Consider the following 27986-nt stretch of genomic DNA (forward strand, 5'->3'; position numbering starts at 1 on the left):
ACATATGGGAAAAATCATCAAAATCTATTTAATACACTTTCCTAAAAAAGATGTACCCTGATGGTAATGACTTAGCATTGTGGTAATGACAGTGTCATGGAAATAACATTTCACATAAAACATTTTCATGTCACAGTTCTACATGTTTATTTTTTGTACTGACGTCTGATATTGAAGACATGCTTCCCAAGTTTTCTTCTTCAAATTGGATGTGAAGTCTTCCAGTAGAGTTTGAAGGCTACCGTACACCTTCTCCTTCACAGTCAAATGGAGAGTAAACTTCTATTTTGTTCCATCTTTTTTGTTTTCTTCTCTCTCTCTTTTTCCTTACTTTTCCACTCAAACCACCATGTTTGTTGTCCACCATCAAAAAAGGAAGTCTGGAGCTCTTTCTCTTTGCAAAGAGAGCACTCTCGATACATGCACTCTGTGGTCATCTAATCGCAACACAAAGACCCAACCAATACTTCAATGTTGCTGCTTTTAACCACTCTGTGATATAACAACTTGTCTGCCATGAACTGAAGGTTGGCATGTGTCTAACACTGTCTCCCTGCCTTTCACTGATGGATTGTCAATTCAAAAGGGACTTATTTTGGTGAACTGACCACTTGACCTCTGGTAATTCTATCTTGAACTTCTGATGGAGTTTTGCCAGTGTGTTCATGTATCGCTTCTGCATTTTAATCTTGTGTCTTGTCAATGTTTCCCTTTTTTCCTGTTGATGCTCGACTGTTACCATCACGTTCAAATAAACTTTTTATTTCATCTTCTATTGATGGGCTGATTGCATTCGAATGTTTCTTTTTTGAGTACCTGCAAACAGGTTGGCCGTTTGTTGTTTCGCCGCATTGTCTTCGCAGAGAATCCAACTTCTATTTGCCATTTTCACAATGCAATAGTTTTTCAGTATTTTCCCAGCCAAAATCTTGGATATCACTGGTGGGTCTTTTGCACTCGGTTGCTTCTGGTATTTCTCTCTCAGCTCTGAGATGATGGTGTTATGTTATTCTTCTCAGATTCTGTGGCTTTGACCACATTTGTTGTTTTGTTTTTGTTCTGGAGGAATCCAAAATTCTTATCTTCTCTGACAATCTATCATATCTTTTTTTAAATAATTTCCCTCCGTATTCTTTCCGCGGCCTTCAACTTCATATTGGCCATACATAGATCCATGTAGACTTTGGATCAGTTTTTTTGCACCTTTCTACAGCCTCTCTGTCTTGGGGTTTCCGAGTTTGAATAGGAAGGGGAATCCGGTGCCATTTGAGGGGCAGGTAGGTCATCATTCTCTAGCTGTAAGACTTCCTGTGAGTGTGGTGGCGTGATCCTTGACAGGTATGACTCCATAACCACTCTTCTCTGGATAGTTGATCTTCTGTTTCTTTGGTTAATTTTCCATTGCCTCCTTTTTCTCCCCTTTTTTCTCACTGGGAAAGTTGTGAGATTGGTTTCAGTTCACCACTTTCTTGTCTCTTGATTTGTCTTTCTTTGTGTTTCTTAAGATACTCATAAGTCGGCGCACAATTGGCTCAGTGTCGTCCGGGTTTGAGTTTTGCCGGGTTAGGCCGTCATTGTAAATAAGAATTTGTTCTTAACTGACTTGTCTAGTTAAATAAAGGTTAAATAAATAAATAATCTTGGTATTTTATAGGATCTTGTTTGATTTTGTTTATATGTGTCCTTGTCCTATCCTTGGCTGAATTTGGGGGTATTTTATAGAATAATAAATTAATAAATAATTAAAGACAGTAATAACCATAGTAAGTCACATAAATGGAGATGAAATCACTCAATAATCCTAACATAATATAAAATGTCATGGTCTTATTTAGCAAATAAGTGTTCAATTTCAACTTAACCATGATCATACAGTATATGTAATGTGTGTGTCTTCAGGTCTTAAGGTAAGTACAAATGAATTAACTAATACATTTTGTCATTACCACCACATTCTGCCTTTACCATCACAGTTCATTATGTGGTGGTAATGACATGTGTTGGGAATGACATTTTTACATTATTTGGTCATAAATAGGAATTCTAGTATTTTAAATCCAGTTGAACAGATACAGTATCATACAATGTATCCTAAATACATATATTCAAAACAATTTTTAAAAAATGGAACATAATGTGACGACATTATAGCCTATTTGGTAATAACGTTCAATAAAAATATTATCTTCTCGAGTCATATTTAACTTTCTTTTTTATAATTTCCCGGCTTCCAAATGTGAATCTCCCTCCATGACATCTATGTGCTCCATTGTCACTATTCATATCCATGGTAACCAAGTACACAAACGTAAAAAACTTATTATCATGGAATTTGCTTGTAGTGGTGGTAATGATACTTAGTAACGACTGTATTTTGTGTAAAAAAGGTAACAAATGGTTTGTGCACATCTAATATGTATATAGTTTCCATTTTTTTTTAAACGGATGCATTCAATATCTTTTAATTATGAATACTTTTGTAAGTAAAACGTCTGGGTATGAGACAGGACAAAAACAGCGCAAAACTGAAATCCAGACAGGAAATGCTTTAGAAAATAAAATAACATTGAAAGTTTAAAAAAAAAGTTTAAGGTTATTTTAGTCTCTACTTAATGGATGTGAAATTAAAAAAAATACAAATTTACATTTTCTTACAAATCTAACCCTGAGACACAAACAGTCCCGTATTTGCAAAATCACCCTTAAATGTTGTGCACAAAATACATTTTCAACATGTTCGGACAAACTCCCAGTTTTTTTTGACACGTTATGCCACGTTCAAGAGGTAGTTGGAACAAGGAAACTCTGACATTTCCGAATTGCACGGTTGTAGATATACACGTGCTGCGTTCAATCAGTTAAAATGTCGATATGTCAGTTTCCTAGTTCCGACTAGCACATGAACGCAGCATTCCATGCAGCTGTCTAGGCAGCGTATCAATACACGCAGTCTAATTAGCGATGTAATGTTATTTTCTAATCATGATTGCAAACATTGGCTAAACAAGAGGCAGACAAGCAGTCACATTAGTAGTATTCGTTTTCAGCGACGATATGGCAGCAACTACAAATATTAGCTTAAATCACCCAAAACGCACTTTGATTTTGCTCCAATGCAATGCGTAGCGACTACATTCTGCTTGTGCAACTGCAATATATGTTATAACAGACATATGTCATTGAATGTTCGTTCAAATCGCCACAGGGTTATTATTTCAGCTGAGACAGAGACATAGGCTACATCATCATGGTTCCGAAGAAGGTGATAAATACGAAGAGGAGTGTGTGAGCAGCAGCTAAGTAGAAAGAAATGTGTCTAAATAACATGCGCATAACGTTATCCGGATCCGTAGCTTTGAGAGAGGTTTCCGGGGGCGGGGGTGAAAACTCTTTATTCGTTTATTTTAACATACATTTATATTTTAGTAATTTAGCAGACACTCTTATCTAGAGCGGCATAACATGTGTTATAATACCATGAATTTGGAGAGTCATACATAAAAGCTGGAACTCCCTTATAAAGCTTTACCGAACTGGAAGCTTGCCATTGGCTGGCTTCTTCGAAACCCTCCTGCCCATTCCCCCGTTTCCTGGACAACCCTGTCAGAGTGGAGAAAAATAGCAAATCATGTGAGGACAGAGCATCTCTCTCTCTTTCCCTCTCCCCCACCCCACATCTCCCCCCTCCATCTGTGTATATAACAGTATCTCCATGCTTTCACACACACCACTCAGTTCAGCGTTGCAGATGGGATGGACACAGAGTGCAGGAGCAAACCACCAAATAGTAAATCAGTGTGACTGAGACACATAATACCACTCCTTCCCAGTGGCAGTGTCTATGCAAAATGGGTTGTGGCAATTCCTCAGTCGCCAGCACCTCAGGAGGGGGTGAGTGTTCCAGTTCTAGATCATCTGGGTGTTTGGGGGTGCGGAGGGTTGGAGGTTTTCACTGTGTGTGTGTTTGTGTACTTTATGCAGTGGTTTTCTGCATCCAGGTGTGTTCCGTATGTGTATGGTCATCTCAGGGTTTGACAGTGGTTGGGTGCAGAGGTTGCCTCAGGGTTTTTAGGCTCAGACTTTGACCCCTGGTAACCAGGAGACAGCAAAGTTTTTAGGAATTTAAAACGTAAATATTCTTGTAATGCTTTCAAGGACGAGTCTATAGGCTGTGTGTGTGGTTTCAAATAAGTCTGTGGCGTCCAGTTCTCTCAATGGGTATTGTGGATGAAAGAAAGACAGGACTTTGACATCTCAGCAGCTATCGGTTGTCCGTTTTTCTATCTCCAGGTGATTGATGCTGGCTCTCCTTGTGACTGCTAATTTTGAAATGCTTACTCAACATCCTAGTTTTATTCATCAAAAGCCCTCAAAAGGATACATTTCACTGGGCAAATACCTTAAGGTCTTACTCCTACTTGTGAATGTTTCTGGTTAAGAGGTTAATACACACTACACAATTTTTAATCTGAAGTAATATACTGTTTTTCTGAATCAATGAGCGATGACCGAATGACTGAATAAAAATACATTTTCTTTTTAGCAATCACTGGCTGCTGGTGTGGTTGGAAAATGATGGTGATAGAATCAGAGCGCCTGTGGAATTACCTCCCTAACCATCAGAGCAACAACGTGTGTGTGTGTGTGTGTGTGTGTGTGTGTGTGTGTGTGTGTGTGTGTGTGCGTGCGTGCGTGCGTGCGTGCGTGCGTGCGTGTGTGTGTGTGTGTCTCAGCAAAGGCCAGACAGACTCCTTCTCTAACAGAACCCCAGGCAGCTAATGTGAAAAACAGGTTCATGTTTTATTTTCTCTGAATTTGCTCTAGTTCCACTTCCTGGAAGGGAGACCCTGGAGGAAAATGCTGTGAACTAGTAGTCTAGCTGTATAGTAGATGAGAAGCATGATTATGCATGAGTGTAATACAAAGGGAAGATGTGTGAGGGTTTCTGTGAGGGATCATTAAGCCCATGGTTAGAGGTCACTCTCAAGCTCAGGGACATGTGACACTGTCATTATGATGCATGTGTGGTAGAGGTCAGAACTATTGATCTATGAACTCAACAGCTTAGGTACATATACAGAATGGGATAGAATCAAATGGAATTGGCACTCTTTTCCTGTGTGCACAGATACACTACATGGCCAGAAGTATGTGGACACCCCTTTAAAAATAGTGGATTCTGCTATTTCAGTCAAACCCGTTGCTAACAGGTGTATAAAATCGAGCACACAGCCATGCAATCGACAAACATTGGCAGTAGAATGGCCCATACTGAAGAGCTGTAGTGACTTTCAACATGGCATCATCATAGGATGCCACATTTCCAAAAAGTCAGTTCATCAAATTTCTGCCCTGCTAGAGCTGCCCCGTTCAACTGTAAGTGCTGTTATTGTGAAGTGGAAACGTTTAGTAGCAACAACGGCTCAGCCGCGAAGTGGTAGGCCACTCAAGCTCACGGAATGGGACCACCGAGTGCTGAAGTGCGCAGCATGTAAAAATCGTCTGCCCTCGGTTGCAACACTCCCTACCGAGTTCCAAACTGCCTCTGGAGCCATGCCAGCAGAAGATCTGTTCGTCGGGAGCTTCATGAAATGGGTTTCCATGGCCAAGCAGCCGCACACAAGCCTGAGATCACCATGCGCAATGCCAAGTGTCGGCTGGAGTGGTGTAAAGCTCTCCGCCATTGGACTCTGGAGCAGTGGAAACGCGTTCTCTGGAGTGATGAATCACGCTTCACCATCTGGCAGTCCGATGGACGAATCTGGGTTTGGTGGATGCCAGGAGAACGTTACCTCCCCGATTGCATAGTGCCAACTGTAAAGTTTGGTGGAGGAGGAATAAGGGGCTGTTTTTCATGGTTCGGCTAGGCCCCTTAGTTCCAGTGAAGGGAAATCTTAACGCTACAGCATACAATGACATTCTAGAGGGTTCTGTGCTTCCAACTTTCTGGCAAAAGTTTGGGGAAGGCCCTTTCCTGTTTCAGCATGACAATGCCCCCGTGAACAAAGCAAGGTCCATACATAAATGGTTTGTCGAGATCGGTGTGGAACGACTTGACTGAACTGCCCAGAGCCCTGACCTCAACCCCATCGAACACCTTTGGGATATATGAATTGGAACGTCGACTGCGAGCCAGGCCTAATCGCCCAACATCAATGCCGACCTCACTAATGCTCTTGTGGCTGAATGGAAGCTATTCCTCGCAGCAATGTTTGAACATCTAGTGGAAAGCCTTCCCAGAAGAGTTTACAGCAGCAAAGAGTGGGACTAACTCCATAATCATGCCCATGATTTTGGAATGAGATGTTCGTATACTTTTGGCAGTGTAGTGCATCTGTCAATTTTCAATGCAAAGGTCTTCGGATTTCACATAGCATATTGGAAACCTCAATTTGGCCAATGCTAAAGTGACACTTCACCCATTCGTAACAGTATCGGAATCGGTAGTGTAGACCTAAATTTGATCATATCAGCAGTGTTTCATTCCACACCCATTTGTTTGTCCTGAGACTCAATGGGACAGTGCCTTCTAAACGTAATGGATATTGGGCTCCACATCCCTCCTCTTGTGTAAGCAGATCTGAGTGCCCTTGATGATGAATAAGCTTTTGTAAGGGTTGTGAATGGGCCACTCTGTTCTGTCTTAAGGCACACCCCATGTACTGTTTCTGTATAAGGGCTTTGGTCTCCTCTTCTATAACTAAGGATAAAATTGTGTTTGTTATGAATTTGATATTTGATATTTGATATTTTTCTAACGTCATTCCTTCAATTACATGAGTATAATTCGGTGGACAGCTTTGTAGAAAAGTGGTGTTATTATGGAGAAGATGGAGGACAGGGGAGGGGGTGTTGTTACCTTGTTTTTCAAAAGTTATATAATGTTCCAAATCAAATTTATTGGTCACATACACGTGTTTAGCAGATGGTATTGGTATATCTAACGAGTAATATCTAACAATTTCACAACATATACCCAATACACACAATCTAAGTAAAGGAATGGAATTAAGAATATATACACTACTGTTCAAAAGTTTTGGGTCACTTAGAAATGTCCTTGTTTTTGAAAGAAAAGCAAAAAAAAAGTCAATTAAAATAACATCAAATTGATTAGAAATACAGTGTAGACATTGTTAATGTTGTAAATGATTATTGTAGCTGGAAACGGCTGATTTAAAAAAAGGTTTTTTTTATGGAATATCTACATAGGCGTAAAAAGGCCCATTATCAGCAACCATCACTCCTGTGTTCCAATGGCATGTTGTGTTAGCTAATCCAAGTTTATCATTTTAAAAGGCTAATTGATCATTAGGAAACCCTTTTGCAATTATGTTAGCACAGCTGAAAACTGTTGTCCTGATTAAAGAAGCAATAAAACTGGCCTTCTTTAGACTAGTTGAGTATCTGGAGCATCAGCATTTGTGAGTTCGATTACAGGCTCAAAATGGCCAGAAACAAAGACCTTTCTTCTGAAACTCGTCAGTCTATTCTTGTTCTGAGAAATGAAGGCACACCCCATGTACTGTTTCTGTATAAGGGCTTTGGTCTCCTCTTTAGACTAGTTGAGTATCTCCATGCGAGAAATTGCCAAGAAACTGAAGATCTCGTACAACGTTGTGTACTACTTCCTTCACAGAACAGCGCAAACTGGCTCTAACCAGAATAGAAAGAGGAGTGGGAGGCCTAGTGCACAACTGAGCAAGAGGACAAGTACATTAGAATGTTTAGTTTGAGAAACAGACACCTCACAAGTCCTCAACAGGCAGCTTCATTAAATAGTACCCTCAAACACCAGTCTGTGTTGATAGAACTTCGGCAGCCTTTTTCTCAAATTTGGTTTGTAGTACCCTACAATAAATGCAGCCTCAGGATATGTGGTTTCCAGTTTGAATAAAGTATAGTGAAGTTCTTTGACGATCAACGTGGTATCGGCTTGAGGGGGGATATACATGGCCATGACTATAACCAAAGAAAATTATCTTGGGAGATAATACAGTCTGCATTTGTTTGAGGTCGGGGGAACAAAAGGACTTGAGTTCCTTTATGTTATCACAATTACACCATGAGTCGTTAATCATGAAACACACACCCCCTTCTTCTTCTTCCCGGAAAGATATTTATGCCTGTCTGTGCGATGAACTGAGAACCCAGCTGGCTGGACTGACTCAGACAGTATATCCCGAGAGAGCCATGCTTCCGTGAAACAGAGTATGTTACAATCCCTGATGTCTCTCTGGAAAGAAACCCTCACCCTGAGCTCATCAACTTTATTATCCAGAGATTGAACATGCGTGAGTAATATACTCGGAAGCGGTGGGTGTTGTGCGCGCCTCTTAAGTCGGACTAGAAGACCACTCCGAGTACCTCTCCTTCGCCGGCGTTGTTTTGGGTCGTGCCTCTGGAATCAGTTCAATTGCCCTGGGGGGTGCGAACAAAGGATCTGCTTCGGGAAAGTCGTATTCCTGGTTGTAATGCTGATAGTGCTGGTGAGTTACTGCCGCTCTGATATCCAATAGTTCTTCCCGGCTGTATGTAATAACACAACATACTGCAAACTTTCCTAAGAGCTAAAAGCAAGGTGGCCCTCTCTGTCGACACCATTTACCATTCCATTGCATACAATGACGGATTCTTGGGACACAGTAGTGAATACAAAACATTCAATTATTCGCCGAATAAAGTAGAATCCTTCGTGATACAGATGAGGAAGGTGAATGAAGGCCAATTGAATTGACAATTTCTTGGAATTTAGTTATAGTTGAGGAAGGTGATTTGAAGGCAACTTGATTGGAATGGAATTAATTTTGTAATGTAAGCTACATGTATACATTGTGACATAAACTCAGCAAAAAAAGAATTGTCCTCTCAGTGTCAACTGCGTTTATTTTCAGCAAACTTAACATGAACAAATTATTTGTATGAACATAACAATATTCAACAACTGAGATATAAACTGAACAAGTTCCACAGACATGTGACTAACAGAAATGGAATAATGTGTCCCTGAACAAAAGTAACAGTGTGGGCACCAGCTGCATTAAGTACTGCAGTGCATCTCCTCCTCATAGACTGCACCAGATTTGCCAGTTCTTGCTGTGAGATGTTAACCCACTCTTCCACCAAGGCACCTGCAAGTTCCCTGACATTTCTGGGGGAATGGCCCTAGCCCTCACCCTCCGATCCAACAGGTCCCAGACATGCTCAATGGGATTGAGATCTGGGCTCTTCGCTGGCCATGGCAGAACACTGACATTCCTGTCTTGCAGGAAATCGTGCACAGAACGAGCTGTATGGCTGGTGGCATTGTCATGCTGGAGGGTCATGTCAGGATGAGCCTGCAGGAAGGGTACCACATGAGGGAGGAGGATGTCTTCCCGGTAATACACAGCGTTGAGATTACCTGCAATGACAACAAGCTCAGTCCGATGATGCTGTGACACATCGACCCAGACCATGACGGACCCTCCACCTCCAAATCGATCCCGCTCCAGAGTACAGGCCTTGGTGTAACGCTCATTCCGTCGACGATAAACGCGAATCCGACCATCACCCCTGGTGAGACAAAACGCGGCTCCTCAGTGAAAATAACTTTTTGCCAGTCCTGTCTGGTCCAGCGACGGTAGGTTTGTGCCCATAGGCGATGTTGTTGCCGGTGATGTCTGGTGAGGACCTGCCTTACAACAGGCCTACAAGCCCTCAGTCCAGCCTCTCTCAGCCTATTGCGGACTGTCTGAGCACTGATGGAGGGATTGTGCGTTCCTGGTGTATTTTGTTATTTGATTTATTTCACCTTTATTTAACCAGGTAGGCTAGTTGAGAACAAGTTCTCATTTACGACTGAGACTTGGCCAAGATAAAGCAAAGCAGTGCGACACAAACAACAACACAGAGTTACACATGGAATAAACAAACATACAGTCAATAACACAATAGAAAAAAGTCTATATACAGTGTGTGCAAATGTGGTAAGTTAAGGGAGGTAAGGCAATAAATAGGCCATAGTGGTGAAATAATTACAATTTATCAATAAACACTGGAGTGATAGATGTGCAGAAGATGATTGTGCAAGTGGAGATACTGGTGTGCAAAGGAGAAGAAAAAAAACAGTATGGGGATGAGGTAGTTGGATGGGCTATTTACAGATGGGCTATGTACAGGTGCAGTGATCTGTGAGCTGCTCTGATAGCTGGTGCTTAAAGTTAGTGAGCGAGATATGAGTCTCCAGCTTCAGTGATTTTTGCAATTCGTTCCAGTCATTGGCAGCAGAGAACTGGAAGGAGAGGCGGCCAAAGGAGGAATTGGCTTTGGGTGAAATATACCTGCTGGAGCGTGTGCTACGGGTGGGTGCTGCTATGGTGACCAGTGAGCTGAGATAAGGCGGGGCTTTACCTACCAAAGAATTATAGATGACCTGGAGCCAGTAGGTTTGGCGATGAATATGAAGCGAGGGCCAGCCAATGAGAGCATACAGCTCGCAGTGGTGGGTAGTATATGGGGCTTTGGTGACAAAACGGATGGCACTGTGATAGACTGCATCCAGTTTGTTGATTAGAGTGTTGGAGGCTATTTTGTAAATGACATCGCCGAAGTCAAGGATCGGTAGGATAGTCAGTTTTACGAAGGTATGTTTGGCAGCATGAGTGACGGATGCTTTGTTGCGAAATAGGAAGCCAATTGTAGATTTAATTTTGGATTGGAGATGCTTAATGTGAGTCTGGAAGGAGAGTTTACAGTCTAACCAGACACCTAGGTATTTGTAGATGTCCACATATTCTAAGTCCGAACCGTCCAGAGTAGTGAGGCTGGATGGGCGGGCAGGTGCTGGTAGCGATCGGTTGAAGAGCATGCATTTAGTTTTACTTGCATTTAAGAGCAGTTGGAGGCCACGGAAGGAGAATTATATGGCATTGAAGCTTGACTGGAGGTTAGTTAACACAGTGTCCAAAGAAGGGCCAGAAGTATACAGAATAGTGTCGTCTGCGTCGAGGTGGCTCAGAGAATCACCAGCAGCAAGAGCGACATCATTGATGTATACAGAGAAAAGAGTTGGCCCGAGAATTGAACCCTGTGGCACCCACATAGAGACTGCCAGAGGTCCGGACAACAGGCCCTCTGATTTGAGACACTGAACTCTGTCTGAGAAGTAGTTGGTGAACCAGGCGAGGCAGTCATTTGAGAAACCAAGGCTGTTGAGTCTGCCGATAAGAATGTGGTGATTGACAGAGTTGAAAGCCTTGGCCAGGTCTATGAATACAGCTGCACAGTATTGTCTCTATTGTACTGATCCTGTGCAGGTGTTGTTACACGTGGTCTGCCACTGCGAGGACGATCAGCTTTCCGTCCTGTCTCCCTGTAGCACTGTCTTAGGCGTCTCACAGTACAGATATTGCAATTTATTGGCCTGGCTACATCTGCAGTCCTCATGCCTCCTTGCAGCATGCCTAAGGCACGTTCACGCAGATGAGCAGGGACCCCGGGCGTCTTTCTTTTGGTGTTTTTCAGAGTCAGTAGAAAGGCCTCTTTAGTGTCCTAAGTTTTCATAACTGTTACCTTAATTGCCTACCATCTGTAAACTGTTAGTGTCTTAACGACCGTTCCACAGGTGCATGTTCATTAATTGTTTATGGTTCATTGAACAAGCATGGGAAACAGTGTTTAAACCATTTACAATGAAGATCTGTGAAGTTATTTGGATTTTTACAAATTATCTTTGAAAGACAGGGTCCTGAAAAAGGGACGTTTCTTTTTTTGCTGAGTTTATTAAGCTAGATGATGTATGACCATAGCTACATGACACTATCTACCTGACATAAGCGAAGTCCACTGCAGGCTGTTGGTCCATTTGACCCTTGCTGATCAAGGTTAGCCGTCTTTGATACAGAGTATACATGACATCCATCAAGGTCCAACCCTCTCTAAGGTCCAGCCCTCTCTATCTCTCCTGTCCCCTAGAGCCAATGCTGGCTTTGTTGTGATCTCTACATTTCTCTGACAACCTCCATAATATAGAGGAAAATATATCTGACATCCATCCGTCCCTCCTTATCCCTCCCTCAGAGCCTGTCCAACTCTCTCTATCCCTTCTCTTCCTCCTGAGCCCGTCCACCCATCTCTCTCAGAGCCAGTCCTAGCCGCGTTGTGACCTCTACCTGTCTCCACTACTTATCTCTGCCCTACGTGGCCTACCTACACATCCATGTCAAGGCCCTTCTCAGTGTGAAGTTGGTGATTAGGGTGAGGCGTCCATACAGTCTACCCCAGAGAGCTCTGGAGTGCCACTCGAAATCCGCCAATAACTCCTCTGTCAAATTACAGGACGCACTAAGAGCCCAGTCTGCCCACATCACCCTCAGCGCTCTTTCTGTCCTTTTGACCAGGCAATTCCAGGAGCCTTTACAGTTGGCCTTTACCTGTACCCCCGCACAATGACTCGGTACCGGTCCCCCCTGTATATAGCCTTGAATATTGTTCATTTTTATTTTATTTTTTACTTTTGTTTATTTAGTAAATATTTTCTTAACTCTATTTCTTGAACTGCATTGTTGGTTACGGGCTTGTAAGTAAGCATTTCACGGTAAGGTTGTATTCGGCGCATGTGACAAATATGATTTGATTTGAAGTGGTGATCATTAAGCTGTGCCTCATTGACTTCTGTAACATCTTCAATGAGTGGGAAGGGAGCCGTTAAGTCAGATAGTTGTGTTAATAAAAGTGATGTACGGAGTCTACCGCATTTCTGATATTGCAAGGTAGAGTGGCGCGTTGATGAAGTGTTATTGTTTCTGGGTGCTCTGTGTTTGACTTTATTGTGGGTGAGAAACTGTGTTGAAGGTGCACTCTAAAAAATGCTGGGTTGTTAGGATGACCCAACTGCTGGGTTGTTTGGTTGAACCAACTGCTGGGTTGTTTGGTTGAACCAACTGCTGGGTTGTTTGGTTGAACCAACTGCTGGGTTGTTAGGTTGACCCAACTGCTGGGTTGTTTGGTTGAACCAACTGCTGGGTTGTTAGGTTGACCCAACTGCTGGGTTGTTAGGTTGACCCAACTGCTGGGTTGTTTGGTTGAACCAACTGCTGGGTTGTTAGGTTGAACCAACTGCTGGGTTGTTAGGTTGACCCAACTGTTGGGTTGTTTGGTTGAACCAACTGCTGGGTTGCAGGCATTTGGTCACTTAGTTGGGTTGTTTTCTTTCTTTCAATTTTTTTAATTATTTACAAAAGATTATATATAATTTTTTTGTAATAATGATTCAAAGACAGAGTTTGTCATGTTTGATGTTTCTGTTTGTAATGCATTGCGTCCCTATAAATAAACCAGACACAGTACAGAGAGGAGCGACATACACTGTGTCAATGGATAAGTAATGGTGGGCTTGATGTGATGGGTGTGGAGTGGTCTTTTGCTGTGAGACAAGACCACCTCATATCACCCTCACTTACTGGGTAAAATGTAAATTTCTATTGTAATCTACACGTTATGTATCATCCAGAACATAATGATGAGAAATATGTAATGATTTTCTTTTTCTCTTCCTTATTTTCACAGGACCTGCAGAAACCTCCAAAGATTTGTAAGTACAGCAGAGAGAGAGAGAGAGACTAAATTCAAAATGGGCTATTACACTGGCCTTATGGATATTACATTGCAAGACCTCAAAACACCTACTGTCATGTAATCAAATTAAAATGTTCAGTCTTTTGTATCAAGGCCTTCAAATATTTTGCCTATAGCATATTAATGTGTAGAGAAATGAATACATGTTCCAGAACTGCTATTACAATGAATTAGTCCTGTTCAGTAAATCAAAGGAACAGTCATTTTCCATTCAAGGCAAATTGCATGAATTATGTTATAAAGGGAACATACGTCTTCACTAGGCACGGTGAGCCACCTCCATCATCGTGGCGTGGGAAGGGAGAGCAGGCACCCATTTCCAAAACATTTTCTTGAATCAACTTGTGTGTGTGTGTGGTGTGTGTGCTTTCTGATAAACATCTGAGCAGCTACAGTGCTTAATCCAGGACCAATGGGGACTGACAGCAGCACACTGCCAACCACGGCCAGTCAGTCACACAGCTCCCCAGGGTTCAGCACTGCAACACAACACACCTCTAGTCCTGCTACACAGACACTTTGACTGGCAGTTCATGTGTACACTTATTTTTTCATGCCTCTTCTATGGACAGAGAAGAAAGGTAAATGTGACAATGTACATGACATAGTCCACTAACCATTTAACCTACATTCATTGTAGGTAGGAAACCATCCATATTGTTGATTCCCTTTTGATCAGTGCCCTCACAGTGCCATACCAAGTATTTCCCTGCATATAACCAAGTCCTCCAGGTCAACTCTATGTCAATCACTTGTTTGTGTCATGTTGGGTGTTATGTAAAATATGTTTGAGCATTGAGCGTTGTATCAAGTCCTGTGAGCTGATCTGTGATTCTTGTCTCAATCAGGACAGATGAGTCCTCACCAGACGATGAGAAAAGAAGGTAAGTGCTTGTCCTATCGTCCTACTCCTCACTGTTTTCCTCCTACTCTGAGAAGATTACAGTCATTAGATGGTTGGATTAGAGTAGTCCCCTGGACTGCTGCTTCCCTAATGTGTTTTGGTTACATACTGTACACACACAAACACACACACACTCACTGCAGTGCTAACTCACAGGATGCCCTGTTGTTTGGTGGGAGTCTGCCAAAGTACATAGGCTTAGAGTCATGTGCTCTTTGATGTGACCTTTGACCCTTTTTCCTACTCCCTCAGGAACTATGGCGGGGTGTACGTAGGTCTACCATCTGACATGACCACCGTTGCAGGCAGCCAGTCCAAGTCCACAGACAAAAGTAAATATGACATCTATGTCTACTGTACAGCGTCTGTGTAGTAGGGATGTGAGGATGATTGGACAGGATGGTCATCAGTGGATAGTCATTGCAATACAATTGGTTGTAACGTAGTTGTCAAGTTTTCTACTTGTGTTGACTGTACGGGACATATCAGATGATCTACCCGTCCTGGACATGGACACACCCCTCCCCCTTTGCTATAAAGTATTGCGTTGTCTGCTGCGTTGATGCCCAGAATAGACTAATTGATTCCACCATTATGTGATTTCAGTACAGCCTCCAATCGCTGTCCTTCGATTAACCATGGCTTTACAGTAAAAGAGACAACATCAAGCAAAAAAGGAAATACTGTACATGAAAGTCCCTTGAAGACTACATCTTTCTACCGATGGACAGTTTTTGTTCTCCGTGTTCAAAGAAAACCCCCACGTCATCTTCAAACAAAAGTTGGTCTCGGTCATAAAGGGAGTAGAGAGGAAAAGTTTAGTGTGTGTGTGTGTGAGGGCTGTTTGCACTGAGATCCTACAAAGCCGTTCTCTATGACTGCCTGTTGGCCAAAGTTAGCCTCTGAAACTTCATAATAACCAATCCATTTATTCTATTCCTGTCCTCTGGCTCAGTTGCAAATTTATAACATGACTGGGAGGTATTTGGTTGAACATTTTATTGTTTCTATAGAGCCCTTTGGGAAGGTCACTATTCTCTGAATCTGTGTGTGTGTGTGTGTGTGTGTGTGTGTGTGTGTGTCCTAAAAGTGAGTTAAAAGATAATCAGCCAAGGACCTTGGTATGGTGTGTAGAGTCAACTGTCAGCTTCTATTGACCTTGTTGTTGGTTATGAGATGCAGAAATAACTGCAGAAGTCTATAAGGTTGTTTGATGAGCAAAAACAGCCACGGGGAGTCTGCAGAACATATGGCAGTTGATGGTTTAGGAGTTGTGAGACATCTGATGCCAGTAGTGTGGCATCTGTGTCCTTATTAGAAAGAGAGACTGGGAACCTGAGGGTGGGAATTCTTGGTAATGTAGATTTCCATGAGGATGTGGAGGAGCTGTGTGTGTGTGTGTGTGGGAATAATATAAAAGGTTGAAGTAGACAACACAAGGGAATTTGACTCAAGCCTAATGTTCACAATTTTCCTAATGTTTCTAATTATGCCGTCTCTCTTGTTCTCTGTAGACTAACAGATATAGAAGGGAAACATTGACATGCATCACAGGTAGACAACCGTTTACACATCCCTTCATTCTATCTTCTTGACATGATAATACAGCACAATTGAGTGACAGCCTGCATTGATTCTTGATTTTGTACTCAAAAACATCTTACGTAACCTGGTGGTTGACTTTGACCTCTGTATGGCTATGTGCTATTATTCTTTTCAGGACTAAAGCTACAATATTCAGAACATACAGAGACATTACATTCCTACGTTGAGAGGAGGATTACTGACTCATCCTCACAACCCTGCCTCCGTAAGAGTGAAACAGACTGAAAGACCCTGGGGAATCAGGCAGATATGAGGTCAGCCTGCTTGGGTCCTGAGGAAACTGCCTCAGAATGGCACCGAGTAGACCCTCAATAGATGCCTTTGTCTGAGGAGTCTTTGCCCTTTCTGACCCTCACAGGAAGCCGGGCAGCAGCAGAGAAGTCGGGTGGGTACGGGACGACTGCGGATATTGGGACCAACATTATGGAATCCGGGGAAATGATCTGGACTAGCTCCTTGTGTTTAGGAAGAGATGTGACACACACAGCCCAGTCACACAGAGACACCTTCTCGACCGGCTCTGTAAACATTTAATCCAAGTGCATATATTGTGGCTGGTGTAGATAGATGTTTTATGTGGTGGGAGGGATAGTGGACCCACACAGTGGCTCAAACACAAGCAGTGCTATTCACTTTTATGGAGTATTTTAGGTCACCCAGTTTTCATTTTCTTTTCAGTATCAGATACTGTAAATAATTTCAGAGATTCATGAAAACAACATTCTATAACCCATTTGGAGATTGTGTTGTGATATTTTCTAGTTGGTTGCTGCTATTTCTTTTTAAACCATTGCATTTACTGTCTAAATACAAATTGACCTACTTTTGGTACCAAACGGATGGGGGACCTCCTGTGGGTGTACTGGCTGGTACTGTAGCCTGACTGTACTGTAGCGAGCATCTGTTGTGTGCGTCATTCATGTCTGAGATTGTTAAGTGTTGTGTTGTGTTGTCATTTAACCTGTGAATCATGCTAACATGACATCGTCAGTCTGTATGGGGCTAAAGATGCATTGAGGATACTACTCTTACATTTCTTTACCCACAAAGGTCTGAACTGATCTGAGATCTGACGTCATCAGATTGTTAACAATGCATGCATTATTACTCCAGGTGCCAGCAGCTGATCTCAGTGTTCCACATACAGTAGCTCTTGTTGGCCATTTTAGCAGCTGCATCCAGAACTCGTTGTTTTTTACGAAGAGATAAACTCTCCAACTGCAATTTGTAAAATGTTGTCTTTTCTATTTGTAAAATTCAAAAATGATTCCTTTTGAAAACGAAATGTACAACTTTTATTATAACGGTTAATTGGAAAGATGATCAGTCAAAAAGAATCTGAACTACATTGTTTAGCATAGGTTTGCCTAAACATATTTGAATCTATATTTCTCATTATGATCAACTGTATCAGTGAATCTAGTTGGAAACCATAACACAGGCAGCATATTCACACACCACAATATCTCCCCCAAAGCATGAATTAGAAGGGAATAGAGAATCCATCCAATGTCATTTATCTACATGCAGTTCCTGTTCGTGATTTAATGAATGTATGAATGTACAGCATCTTCACCACCACGACCACAGAGGAACAGGGAAGTAGGCCATGCTAACCATATGCTCACACACTTGAGATTCAAGAGATGTTTTATTCTCTTCAATACATCAGTCCGATTATATATTCTCTACTCCACTCTACCTGGTTTGAGATAAGAATATGGAATATACATAATATTTATATGGAATATACATAATATTTATATGGAATATAAATGTAGATTATGAATGCTCCCTGGCGTTCAACCATCTACTCCGTAATCTGTGCCAGGCCGCGTGTGAGGTTTAGAAATGCGATGGGTACCGATTAAAGAGCACCCCACAGTTTCTGCTCTGCTACTACACGGCTACCACCGAAAAATGAATACAGCCCCTTTTCATTGATGTCTACATTTCCTTTCTGTTGAGGCTCTTCCAGTTTCACCATCAGAATCCTCTGGCCTTTGGCTTTCACGGTGCACAGTGCAACGCAGTTCCCACTGGGCAAACACTAGTTGAATCAACGTTGTTCCACGTCGTTGAAATTAATTGGACGTCTGTGCCCAGTGGGTCTGCCTTTTCATCTGTTCTCTGCTCTAGCCAACTCCTCCACCCTTTACAGACAGTTGTACTGTAACACAAGGGTGAATGTCACTGAGCTAATCCTGCTTTATTCAATTAGGAAGACTGGGAGGGAAGAGGATGAAAAAAGGGTATTCAAAAGCCACACTGGGAAAGGAAAAGTTGCTACAGAATATCAACACAGGAGTTGATAACCAAGCATAGCTAGCTGTGTACAGAATGAATGTAGCTCTTAGGAGGATGGAGAAAAGGTATGGGAAATTGTGTTAAAAAAGCAGCATCCATGGAACCCTGGTATTTTTTACTGTATTGGGGTTCCTTTAAGCATTAAGGCATGAGGGGGGGGCGGTATATTGGCCATATACCACAGTTACCTTATTGCTATTCTAAACTGGTTATCAACATAATTAGAGCAGTAAAAATAAATGTTTTGTCATACCCGTAGTATACGGTCTGGTATACCACTGCTGTCAGCCAATCAGCATTCAGGGCTCTAACCACCCAGTTTATATCAGCATATAGCTCATGGAAGTCTCACTGGTATACTGTTCATGGTGCTGCACATGATTACGACGACAGGGGAATTGATTACTTTGGAGTCATTTGAGGCTAAAGCAGCTGTGCTGGAGGCTTCTTATTCTGGATTTATCTCCTTGTGTACATGTGTCCATAACACATTTGGGAAAAGAGAAAACACATGAGAAAACCACTGTAGATGATCACTTGAGAACCAATTGATGACTTTTTATGCTATTTACTACTGTATGAGATACTGTTCCTAATCTTTGATGCTCCTAACTTGTTCTGGGTCACTTTGTGTACATACAGTACACCCTTAAACACAGTAAGAAGGATCACAGCTGCTTTAGAGAGTCATTCTTGTATATAACCCGACATGCCCTGTATTACTTGTCCTATCACTGATCTATTTATGATTAAAGTATTTTCTATTGTCTGTGCACTGCTGTAGTTCTTGATTGTGGTTTTTGTGAAATGGATTTGTGTCTCCCAGCTTCAGGGATTACAATACATCCATTCTTAGTGGCATTACAGACTGAGAAACAAAATGAAGGATTACAATACATCCATTCTTAGTGGCATTACAGACTGAGAAACAAAATGAAGCATTACAATACATCCATTCTTAGTGGCATTACAGACTGAGAAACAAAATGAAGCATTACAATACATCCATTCTTAGTGGCATTACAGACTGAGAAACAAAATGAAGCATTACAATACATCCATTCTTAGTGGCATTACAGACTGAGAAACAAAATGAAGCATTGCGTTGAGGAACATTTGTCGTTATTGAACGAAGTCCCTCAAGCAGTATTTAATCATTCTTCCAGCTCGGTAATTGATGGTATAGGGAGTAGATGGAGGAGGAGGGAGACAGGAGAAGGGAGAGAGGTGGAAGAGGAGGTGTTTTTTTCCCCTGCATTTCTCTTTCCACTCTTCCTGGATTTGCCCTCCAGGGAGGTATGTTTTTCAAACTGAAGTCATATTATTCGCTTTGAGTACCACAAAAGCTTCTGTTAGAATGAAAGCAATATTGTAGTGCCATCTTAATTAATGAGACAATTGTGGGACAGAGAGCAAGATTATTGACTTGCAGTTTACTGCCAGGGATGTGCCTGCAAACACACCCACATGCATGCACGTGCACACACACATACAGTACGTGAATACACAAAAAGTTAGATAGAAAGATAAAGACTACAGTGCCCTATTGCCCTGGCTTCTAGTGTTACATGGCTGTGAATGAGATAAACACTGCTTTGACTGTCTATATAAAGAAATAATGTATTGTTTCATTGATCGTAGGCCTGCCGGCATAAATCTCACCTAACCCCGGTTCAGTTGCTGCCTGCTGCATCATAAATATCATATGACCTGTCGTTTCAGTTTTATCTTCAGCAGCACCAGATAGTAGACTGCTCTTCCCAGCAGCAGCTAATGAGATCACAACCGACCGTGTTTGGCCGCCTCCCAAATAGCACCCTATTCCCTACAGGCTAATAGTGCACCGCTTTTGACCATGCAGACTCAAAAAGTAGTTCACTATATAGGCGATAAGGTTGCACTTGGGACGCATGCGTTATCAACGGGAGAGCAGTGAGCACATCCAGTAGGCCAAACCTTCCTATGAAAGAGGAAGACTTCCTATGAAATCAACTTTTCTTTCACAAAGTGTGAAAATGTAGATCACGTTCACACAGTCTGACATTAAAAGATGGAGGAATCTGACCAAGGCTATCTGGGACCATTCTAACCACTGATTATCATGTTTTGACATTTATTTATGCCGTTCATGAAGCAAGTAAGCCGATGTGTCCTTGAGCAAAGCACCTAATTTGCTCCAGGGGCGCTGTACTACTATGGCTGACCCTGTAAAACAACACATTTTACTGCACCTATCCGGTGTATGTGACAATACAACATCTTTATATTGGGATAGATAGTCTACAGTCTGGTGAGTCACCACTGGGGTGGCTGACGTTGATAAGACTGTGGTGTGGGTGTGCTGTGTGTGTGTGTGTGTGTGTGTGTGTGTGTGTGTGTGTGTGTGTGTGTGTGTGTGTGTGTGTGTGTGTGTCTGTGTGTGTGCGTGTGCGTGCGTGCATGTGTTTGTGTGTGTGTGTATGAAGGGTAGCTACGTGATGCAGCACACGTCCCTAATCACATCATATGTACATCTGGTCACGACCAGATCACACCTGCTTTGCTTCCTGCTGAAATCTCCTATCAACAGTGGCATTGACCCTTTTTCCTTTTCTCTGTTGTATACAGTGCATTCGGAAAGTATTCAAACCCTTGACTTTTCCACAATTTGTTACGTTACAGCGTTATCCTAAAATGGATTAAATATAAACAATTCCTCATCAATCTACACACAATACCCCATAATAACAAATCGAAAACATGTTTTTTGTAAATGTATTAAAAATAAAGAACTGATATACCTTATTTACATTAGTATTCAGACCTTTTGTTATGAGACTCGAAACTGAGCTCAGGTGCATCCTGTTTCCATTGATCATCCTTGAGATGTTTATACAACTTGATTGGAGTCCACCTGTAGTAAATTCAATTGATTGGACATGATTTGGAAAGGCACACACCTGTCTATATAAGGTCCCTCAGTTGACAGTGCATGTCAGAGCAAAAACCAAGCCATGAGGTCGAAGGAATTGTCCGTAGAGCTCCGAGACAGGGTTGTGTCGAGGTACATTTCTGCAGCATTGAAGGTCCCCAAGAACACAGTGGAATCACCAAGACTCTTCCTAGAGCTGGCTGCAAAGCCAAACTGAGCAATCGGAGAAGGGCCTTGGTCAGGGAGGTGACCAAGAACCTGATGGTCACTCTGACAGAGCTCCAGAGTTCCTCTGTGGAGATGGGAGAACCTTCCAGAAGGACAACCATCTCTGCAGCACTCCACCAATCAGGCCTTTATGATAGAGTGGCCAGACGGAAGCCACTCCTCAGAAAAAAAGCAAATGACAGCCCGGTTGGAGTTTGCCAAAAGACACCTAAAGGACTCTCACACCATGAGAAACAAGATTATTTGGTCTGATGAAGCTAAGATTGAATGCTTTGGCCTGAATGCCAAGAGTCACGTCTGGAGGAAACCTGGTACCATCCCTACGGTGAAGCATGGTGGTGGCAGCATCATGCTATGGGGATGTTTTTCAGTGACAGGGACTGGGAGACAATTCAGGTTTGAGGGAAAGATGAACAGAGCAAAGTACAGAGAGATTCTTGATAAAACCCTGCTCCAGAGCGCTCAGGACCTCAGACTAGGGCGAAGGTTCACCTTCCAACAGGGCAACGACCCTAAGCACACAGCCAAGAGAACGCAGAAGTGGCTTTGGCACAAGTCTCTGAATGTCCTTGAGTGGCCCAGCTAGAGCCCGGACTTGAACCCAATCAAACATCTCTGGAGAGACCTGAAAATAACTGTGCAGCGACGCTCCCCGTCCAACCTGACAGAGCTTGAGAGAATCTGCAGAGAAGAATGGGAGAAACTCTCCAAATACAGGTGTGCCAAGCTTGTAGTGTCATACACAAGAAGACTCGATACTGTAATAGCTGCCAAAGGTGCTTCAAAAAAGTACTGAGTAAAGGGTCTGAATACTTATGTTAATGTGATATTTCCTTCTTTTTTTTATACATTTCCAAACATTTCTAAATACCTGTTTTTGTTTTGTCTTTATGGGGTATTGTGTGTAGATTGATGAGGGGGGAAAAACGTAACTAGATGTAACGTAACAAGATGTGGAAAAAGTCAAGGGGTCTGAATACTGTCTGAATGCACTGTATTTAATTACATCTCAGACCTGGTGCTCTAGGGGTTACGGCGGGTCTACTGAGGTACTCACAACCTTGAAAAGCTAATCAAGCAAATGTATTCTCTAACCATTAATTATTTGCAGCTTTTTCAATCATTCAAAGGGAACCAGACAAGAGTGCACAAGAAGTCAAAGAAAAAAGACACAAGACTCCTGAGTGGCGTGGTGGTCGAAGGCACTGCATCTCAGTGGAAGAGGCGTCGCTACAGTCCTTGGTTCAAATCCAGGCTGAATCATATCTGGCTGTGATTGGAAGTCCCATAGGGCAGCGCACAATTTTCCGAGTGTCAGCTTGGGAAGGCCGTCATTGTAAGTAAGAATTTGTTCTTAAACTGACTTGCCTAGTTAAATAACAAATGTGGATAATCAGTTGCAGTTCTGCTTCATACCAACAGGTGTCAGTGTAGCACAACCAAAGTGCCTGTCTGCAAGGCTACAATGTTGTTCCTGGGCTGGATATACAAAACTTCCATCTACACTGTTTGTGAGATACGGGCCTCTTTCTCTATTCCCTGTTCCAGAGTGACCAAAAGTAGTTCTCTCTAGTTAGCTGCTGGAGTAGAATAGCGATAATCTTTGGTTTCGGACAGCTAATCTAGCCCAAAATGACTGTAATAAGGTGCTAATCACAGTTTGGTGGAATGGCTCTCCAGCTTTTCCATCGCAATCAAGTCACTTAACAGGCCCCCGTGGTACGCCCACTTACCCTGATGAGTTTACAACTGGTGTCAGTCTCAATCAGGAATGCTATTTGTTGGTTTTCAGAATAATGTGGTTTAAATTTGAAAATAGATGTTTGCACCCAGTGTTCTTGGCAATTGCTGAGCTTGGCTGTTAACCATCATTGCCATCACAGCCGAGAGAAGGGTCTGGGGACATATACCACAGGAGGTTGGTGGCACCTTAATTGGGGAGGACGGGCTCATGGTAATGAGTGGAATGGTATCAAATAGATCAAACACATGGTTTCCATGTGTTTGATGCCATTTAATTCGCTCTGTTCCAGCCATTATTATGAGCCGTCCTCCCCTCAACAGCCTCCATTGAGATAAACAGTTCCAGTCAAAAGTTTGGACACACCTACTCATTCAAGGGTTTTTATACATTTTTACTATTTTCTACGTTGTAGAATAATAGTGAAGACATCAAAACTATTAAATAACACATAAAATCCTGTAGTAATCAAAAAAGTGTTAAACAAATCAAAATATATTTTATATTCTTCAAAGTAGCCACCCTTTGCCTCGATGACAGCTTTGCACACTCTTGGCATTCTCTCAACCCACTTCATGAGGAATTCTTTCCAACAGTCTTGAAGGAGTTCCCACATATGCTTAGCACTTGTTGGCTGTTTTTCCTTCACTCTGCGGTCCAACTCATTCCAAACCATCTCAATTGGGTTGAGGTCGGTGATTGTGAAGGCCAGGTCATCTGATGCAGCACTCCATCACTCTTCTTGGTCAAATAGCCCTTACACAGCCTGGAGGTGTTGGGTCATTGTCCTGTTGAAAATCAAATGATAATCCCACTAAGCGCAAACAAGATGGGATAGAGTATCGCTGCAGAATGCTGTCGTAGCCATGATGGTTAAGTGTGCCTTGAATTCTAAATAAATCACTGACATTGTCACCAGCGAAGCACCATCACACCACCACTTCCATGCTTTAGTGGCAACCACACATGCAGAGGTCATCCGTTCACCTACTCTGCGTCTCACAAAAACACGGCGGTTAGAGAAAAAGAAATCACATTTGGATGTCCACCGGTCTAATGTCGATTGCTCGTTTTTCTTGGCCCAAGCAAGTCTCCTTCTTTTTGGTTTCCTTTAGTAGTGGTTTCTTTGGAGTAATTTGACCATGAAGGCCTGATTCACGTAGTGTCCTCTGAACAGTTGATGTTGAGATGTGTCTGTTACTTGAACACTGTGAACCATTTATTTGGGCTGCAATCTGATGTGCAATTAACTCTATTGAACTTATCCTCTGCAGCAGAGGTGACTCTGGTCTTTCTCTTTGCTTATTTTTTTCTGTTCTTGCCATAATATGGACTTGGTCTTTTACCAAATGGTATTTTCCCGTACCTTGTCACAACATAACTGATTGTCTCAAAGATGGAAAGAAATTCCACAAATGAACTTTTAACAAGGCACACCTGTTAATAAAAATACATTCCAGGTGACTACCTCATGACGCTGGTTAAGAGAATGCCAAGAGTGTGCAAAGCTGTCATCAAGACGAAGCGTGGCTACTTTGAAGTATCTCAAATATAAAATATATTTTCATTTAACACTTTTTTTTACTTACTACATGATTCCATATGTGTTATTTCATGGTTTTGATGTCTTCACTATTATTCTACAATGTAGAAAATAGTAAAAATAAAGAAAAACCCTTGAATGAGTAGGTGTATCCAAACTTTTAACTGGTACTGTACTATTGTGAACAATACCAGGAGAAGGCCAAAAGTCTGCAGGATCAGCCTCCAATCTATACAGGCTTTGATTGGTCAAATATATCATTTGATTGACCAATCAAGTGACAGAACCCAAGGTAAGGCACTAGTCTGGACTTTGGAGAGTTCTTAGATGACTCTGTAGTATCTATGGTAGTATTTCTCTGTTTATAACCAGGCCTTAAAGCTATGTGCAATGCACATGAGGGACAGCAGACCAACGAGGTTAACAGATAGATAAGATGCAGTGCACCTCTTATGAAATCTTCCCCTGGTGTGGAGGAGAGAAGCGGAGAGGAGTGGTGATGTAAGTGTGCGTGTTCCCCTCTTCCCTGGGTCCAAGGCCTAGCTGTCCTGTGCAGATTCAGGCATCACACAGCCGTGCTTACAGTTAGACAGCTCATGTTCTCACAACAAGTCAGGCTGAATGTCAAGGTCTCTACCACAACTTCACTGACAAAACACTGTCCGTTAAAACCTAAGTCGGATAGTGCTGGGGAGTGGAAAAAACAATTCACACCGTACTATCTGACTCACCTATTGGTCACCCCCAATGAACTGAAACACTTCTCTATCCTGTATTGAGAGCCCCTGATGTGGCCTTCCCTTCCTCCATCCCACTCGCTCTCCCTCTATCCCTCTCTCTCTCTCTCCCTCCCACTGCCCTTACCGACACCCTCTCGCCCTCCACCCCCGCCCATCTTCCTTTCCCTCTCCCTCTCTCCCACTTGACCCCGCCAAGAGTGTCGCACCCCGACAGAGGTCGCCTGTCAGGCTCAGCTCTACTCTGCTCCTCTCCACCTCCTCTCCTCACCCCTCTCTTTTCCGCTGCTCTGCATGTGCTTCCAATTACAGACAGAGGAGAGGCGGCCCTGTGTGTGCAGCATGTGGTTCCATTTAGAGCAGGTGAAACAGTGTAGGAAAGTAGATCCGTCATCTGTCGCATTCAAGAGGCCACTGAGAACGACGCGAAGTCATAGCAAAACTAATCCTCAGAGGAGGAGTTTGTCCAGAGCCCCGCAGGGCCAGCTTCTCTTACGGGGGCCCACCGTGGCCCCCAGAGCGGTGCTTCAAAGCTCCACAGGGGGCCTGATAGCACTCTCTCTCCCTTGTAATCGCTCTCTTTCCGTATCGTTTGGTTAGTATTATTTTTCCTGTTCTCCCTCTCTGAAGTCCTCTGTTATGTTATGGTTCTAGCCTGGAATTCCACGGACTAGTCCCTCTCTGACTCCCTGTCTCCCAGATGTTCCTGCCAAAAATATCTGAAGAAATGTCTCATTTAATTTGGTGGAGGGATGTCACAACTGAATGCATTCAACCTAAATGTGTCTTCCACATGTAACCCAACTCCTCTGAATCAGCGAGGTGTGGTGGGGCAGCCTTGATCGACGTCATCGGGAAGCAATTGGTGGTTAACAGCCTTGCTCAAGGGCAGAACTTGCCGGCTCTGGGATTCTAATCAGCAACCTTTCGGTTACTGGCCAATTGCTCTTAACTGCTAGGGTACCAGGGATCGAGGGGTTGGGGAGTGGGATGTTTTTGACCCCCCCCCTTTTGCCCACAGAAAAGCTTCAATTCGTCAGGGAATGGACCCTACGAGGGGTTGAAAGCGTTCCACAGGGATGCTGGCCCTTGTTGACTCCAATGCTTCCCACAGTTGTGTCAAGTTGGCTGGATGTCCTTTGTGTGGTGGACCATTCTTGCCGCACACGGGAAACTGTTGAGCGTGAAAATACAGAAATGTTGCAGTTCTTGACACAAACTGGTGCGCCTGGCAGCATACCACCCTGCATCCCACTGCTGGCTTACCTCTGAAGTTAAGCAGGGTTGGTTCTGGTCGGTCCCTTGACGTGAGACCAGATGCTGCTGGAAGTGGTGTTGGATGGCCAGTAGGAGGCACTCTTTCCTCTGGTCTAAAAAAAACATATCCCAATGCCCCAGAGCAGTGATTGGGGACATTGCCCTCTGTAGGGTGAAGTCTTTCGTATGGTAAATTAAATGGGGGTCCTGACTCTTTATGGTCACTTAAGGTCCCATGGCACTTATTGTAAGGGTCCTAGCTAAATTTCCAATCTGACCCTCATACTATTATGGTCACCTAATCATCCCCAGCTCCCCTGTAATTATTCCCTAGGTCATTGCTGTAAATGAGAATGTGTTCCCCGTCAACTTACCTGGTAAAATAAGGGTTAAATAAGTGCTAAAATACTATTATACCCCATTCAAAGGCACTTCAATATTGTGTCTGAATTGCACACATACACAATCCATGTCTCAGTTGTCTCAAGGCTTAAAAATCATTACTTAACCTGTCTACTCCCCATAATCTACATTAATTGAAGTGGATTTAACAGGCGACATCAATAAGGGATCATAGCTTTCACCTGAATGTACGAGGTCAGTCTACAGTGGCTTGCGAAAGTATTCACCCCCTTTGGCATTTTTCCTATTTTGTTGCTTTACAACCTGGAATTAAAATGGATTTTGGGGGGTTTGTATCATTTGATTAACACAACATGCCTACCACTTTGAAAACACAAAATATTTTTTATTGTGAATCAAACAAGAAATAAGACCACAAACTCAAAACTTGAGCGTGCTTAACTATTCACCTGCCCAAAGTCAATACTTTGTAGAGCCACTTTTGCAGCAATTACAGCTGCAAGTCTCTTGGGGTATGTCTCTATAAACTTGGCACATCTAGCCACTGGGATTTTTGCCCATTAAAGGCAAAACTGCTCCAGCGCCTTCAAATTGGATGGGTTCCGATGGTGTACATGAATCTTTAAGTTATACCACAGATTCTCAATTGGATTGAGGTCTGGGCTTTGACAAGGCCATTCCAAGACCTTTAAATGTTTCCCGTTAAACCACTTGAGTGTTGCTTTAGCAGTATGCTTAGTGTCATTGTCCTGCTGAAAGGTGAACCTCCGTCC

At 42.7% G+C, this 27986-nt stretch overlaps 1 protein-coding gene across 2 annotated transcripts; it reads left to right on the top strand.

Annotated features, from left to right (window-relative positions):
* Positions 1 to 3645: 3645 nt before the first annotated feature.
* Positions 3646 to 19208, top strand: c25h12orf75 (chromosome 25 C12orf75 homolog). Of its 2 annotated transcripts, XR_006757008.1 has the most exons (7): positions 3646 to 3891; positions 13549 to 13573; positions 14466 to 14501; positions 14774 to 14853; positions 15128 to 15302; positions 16036 to 16075; positions 16242 to 19208. XR_006757008.1 is itself a non-coding variant. In XM_045688136.1 (6 exons), the coding sequence occupies exons 1-5, from the start codon at positions 3849 to 3851 to the stop codon at positions 16038 to 16040; spliced, it is 189 nt and encodes a 62-aa protein (XP_045544092.1). In that variant the 5' UTR covers positions 3647 to 3848; the 3' UTR covers positions 16041 to 16075; positions 16242 to 19208. The 2 variants fall into 2 exon arrangements, 1 of the variants encoding a protein (XP_045544092.1); XM_045688136.1 differs by lacking the exon at positions 15128 to 15302 and having other exon boundaries at positions 3647 to 3891.
* The last annotated feature ends 8778 nt before the right edge of the window (positions 19209 to 27986 follow it).

This window comes from Salmo salar, chromosome ssa10, assembly GCF_905237065.1.
Source record: "Salmo salar chromosome ssa10, Ssal_v3.1, whole genome shotgun sequence".
NCBI lineage: Eukaryota > Metazoa > Chordata > Actinopteri > Salmoniformes > Salmonidae > Salmo > Salmo salar.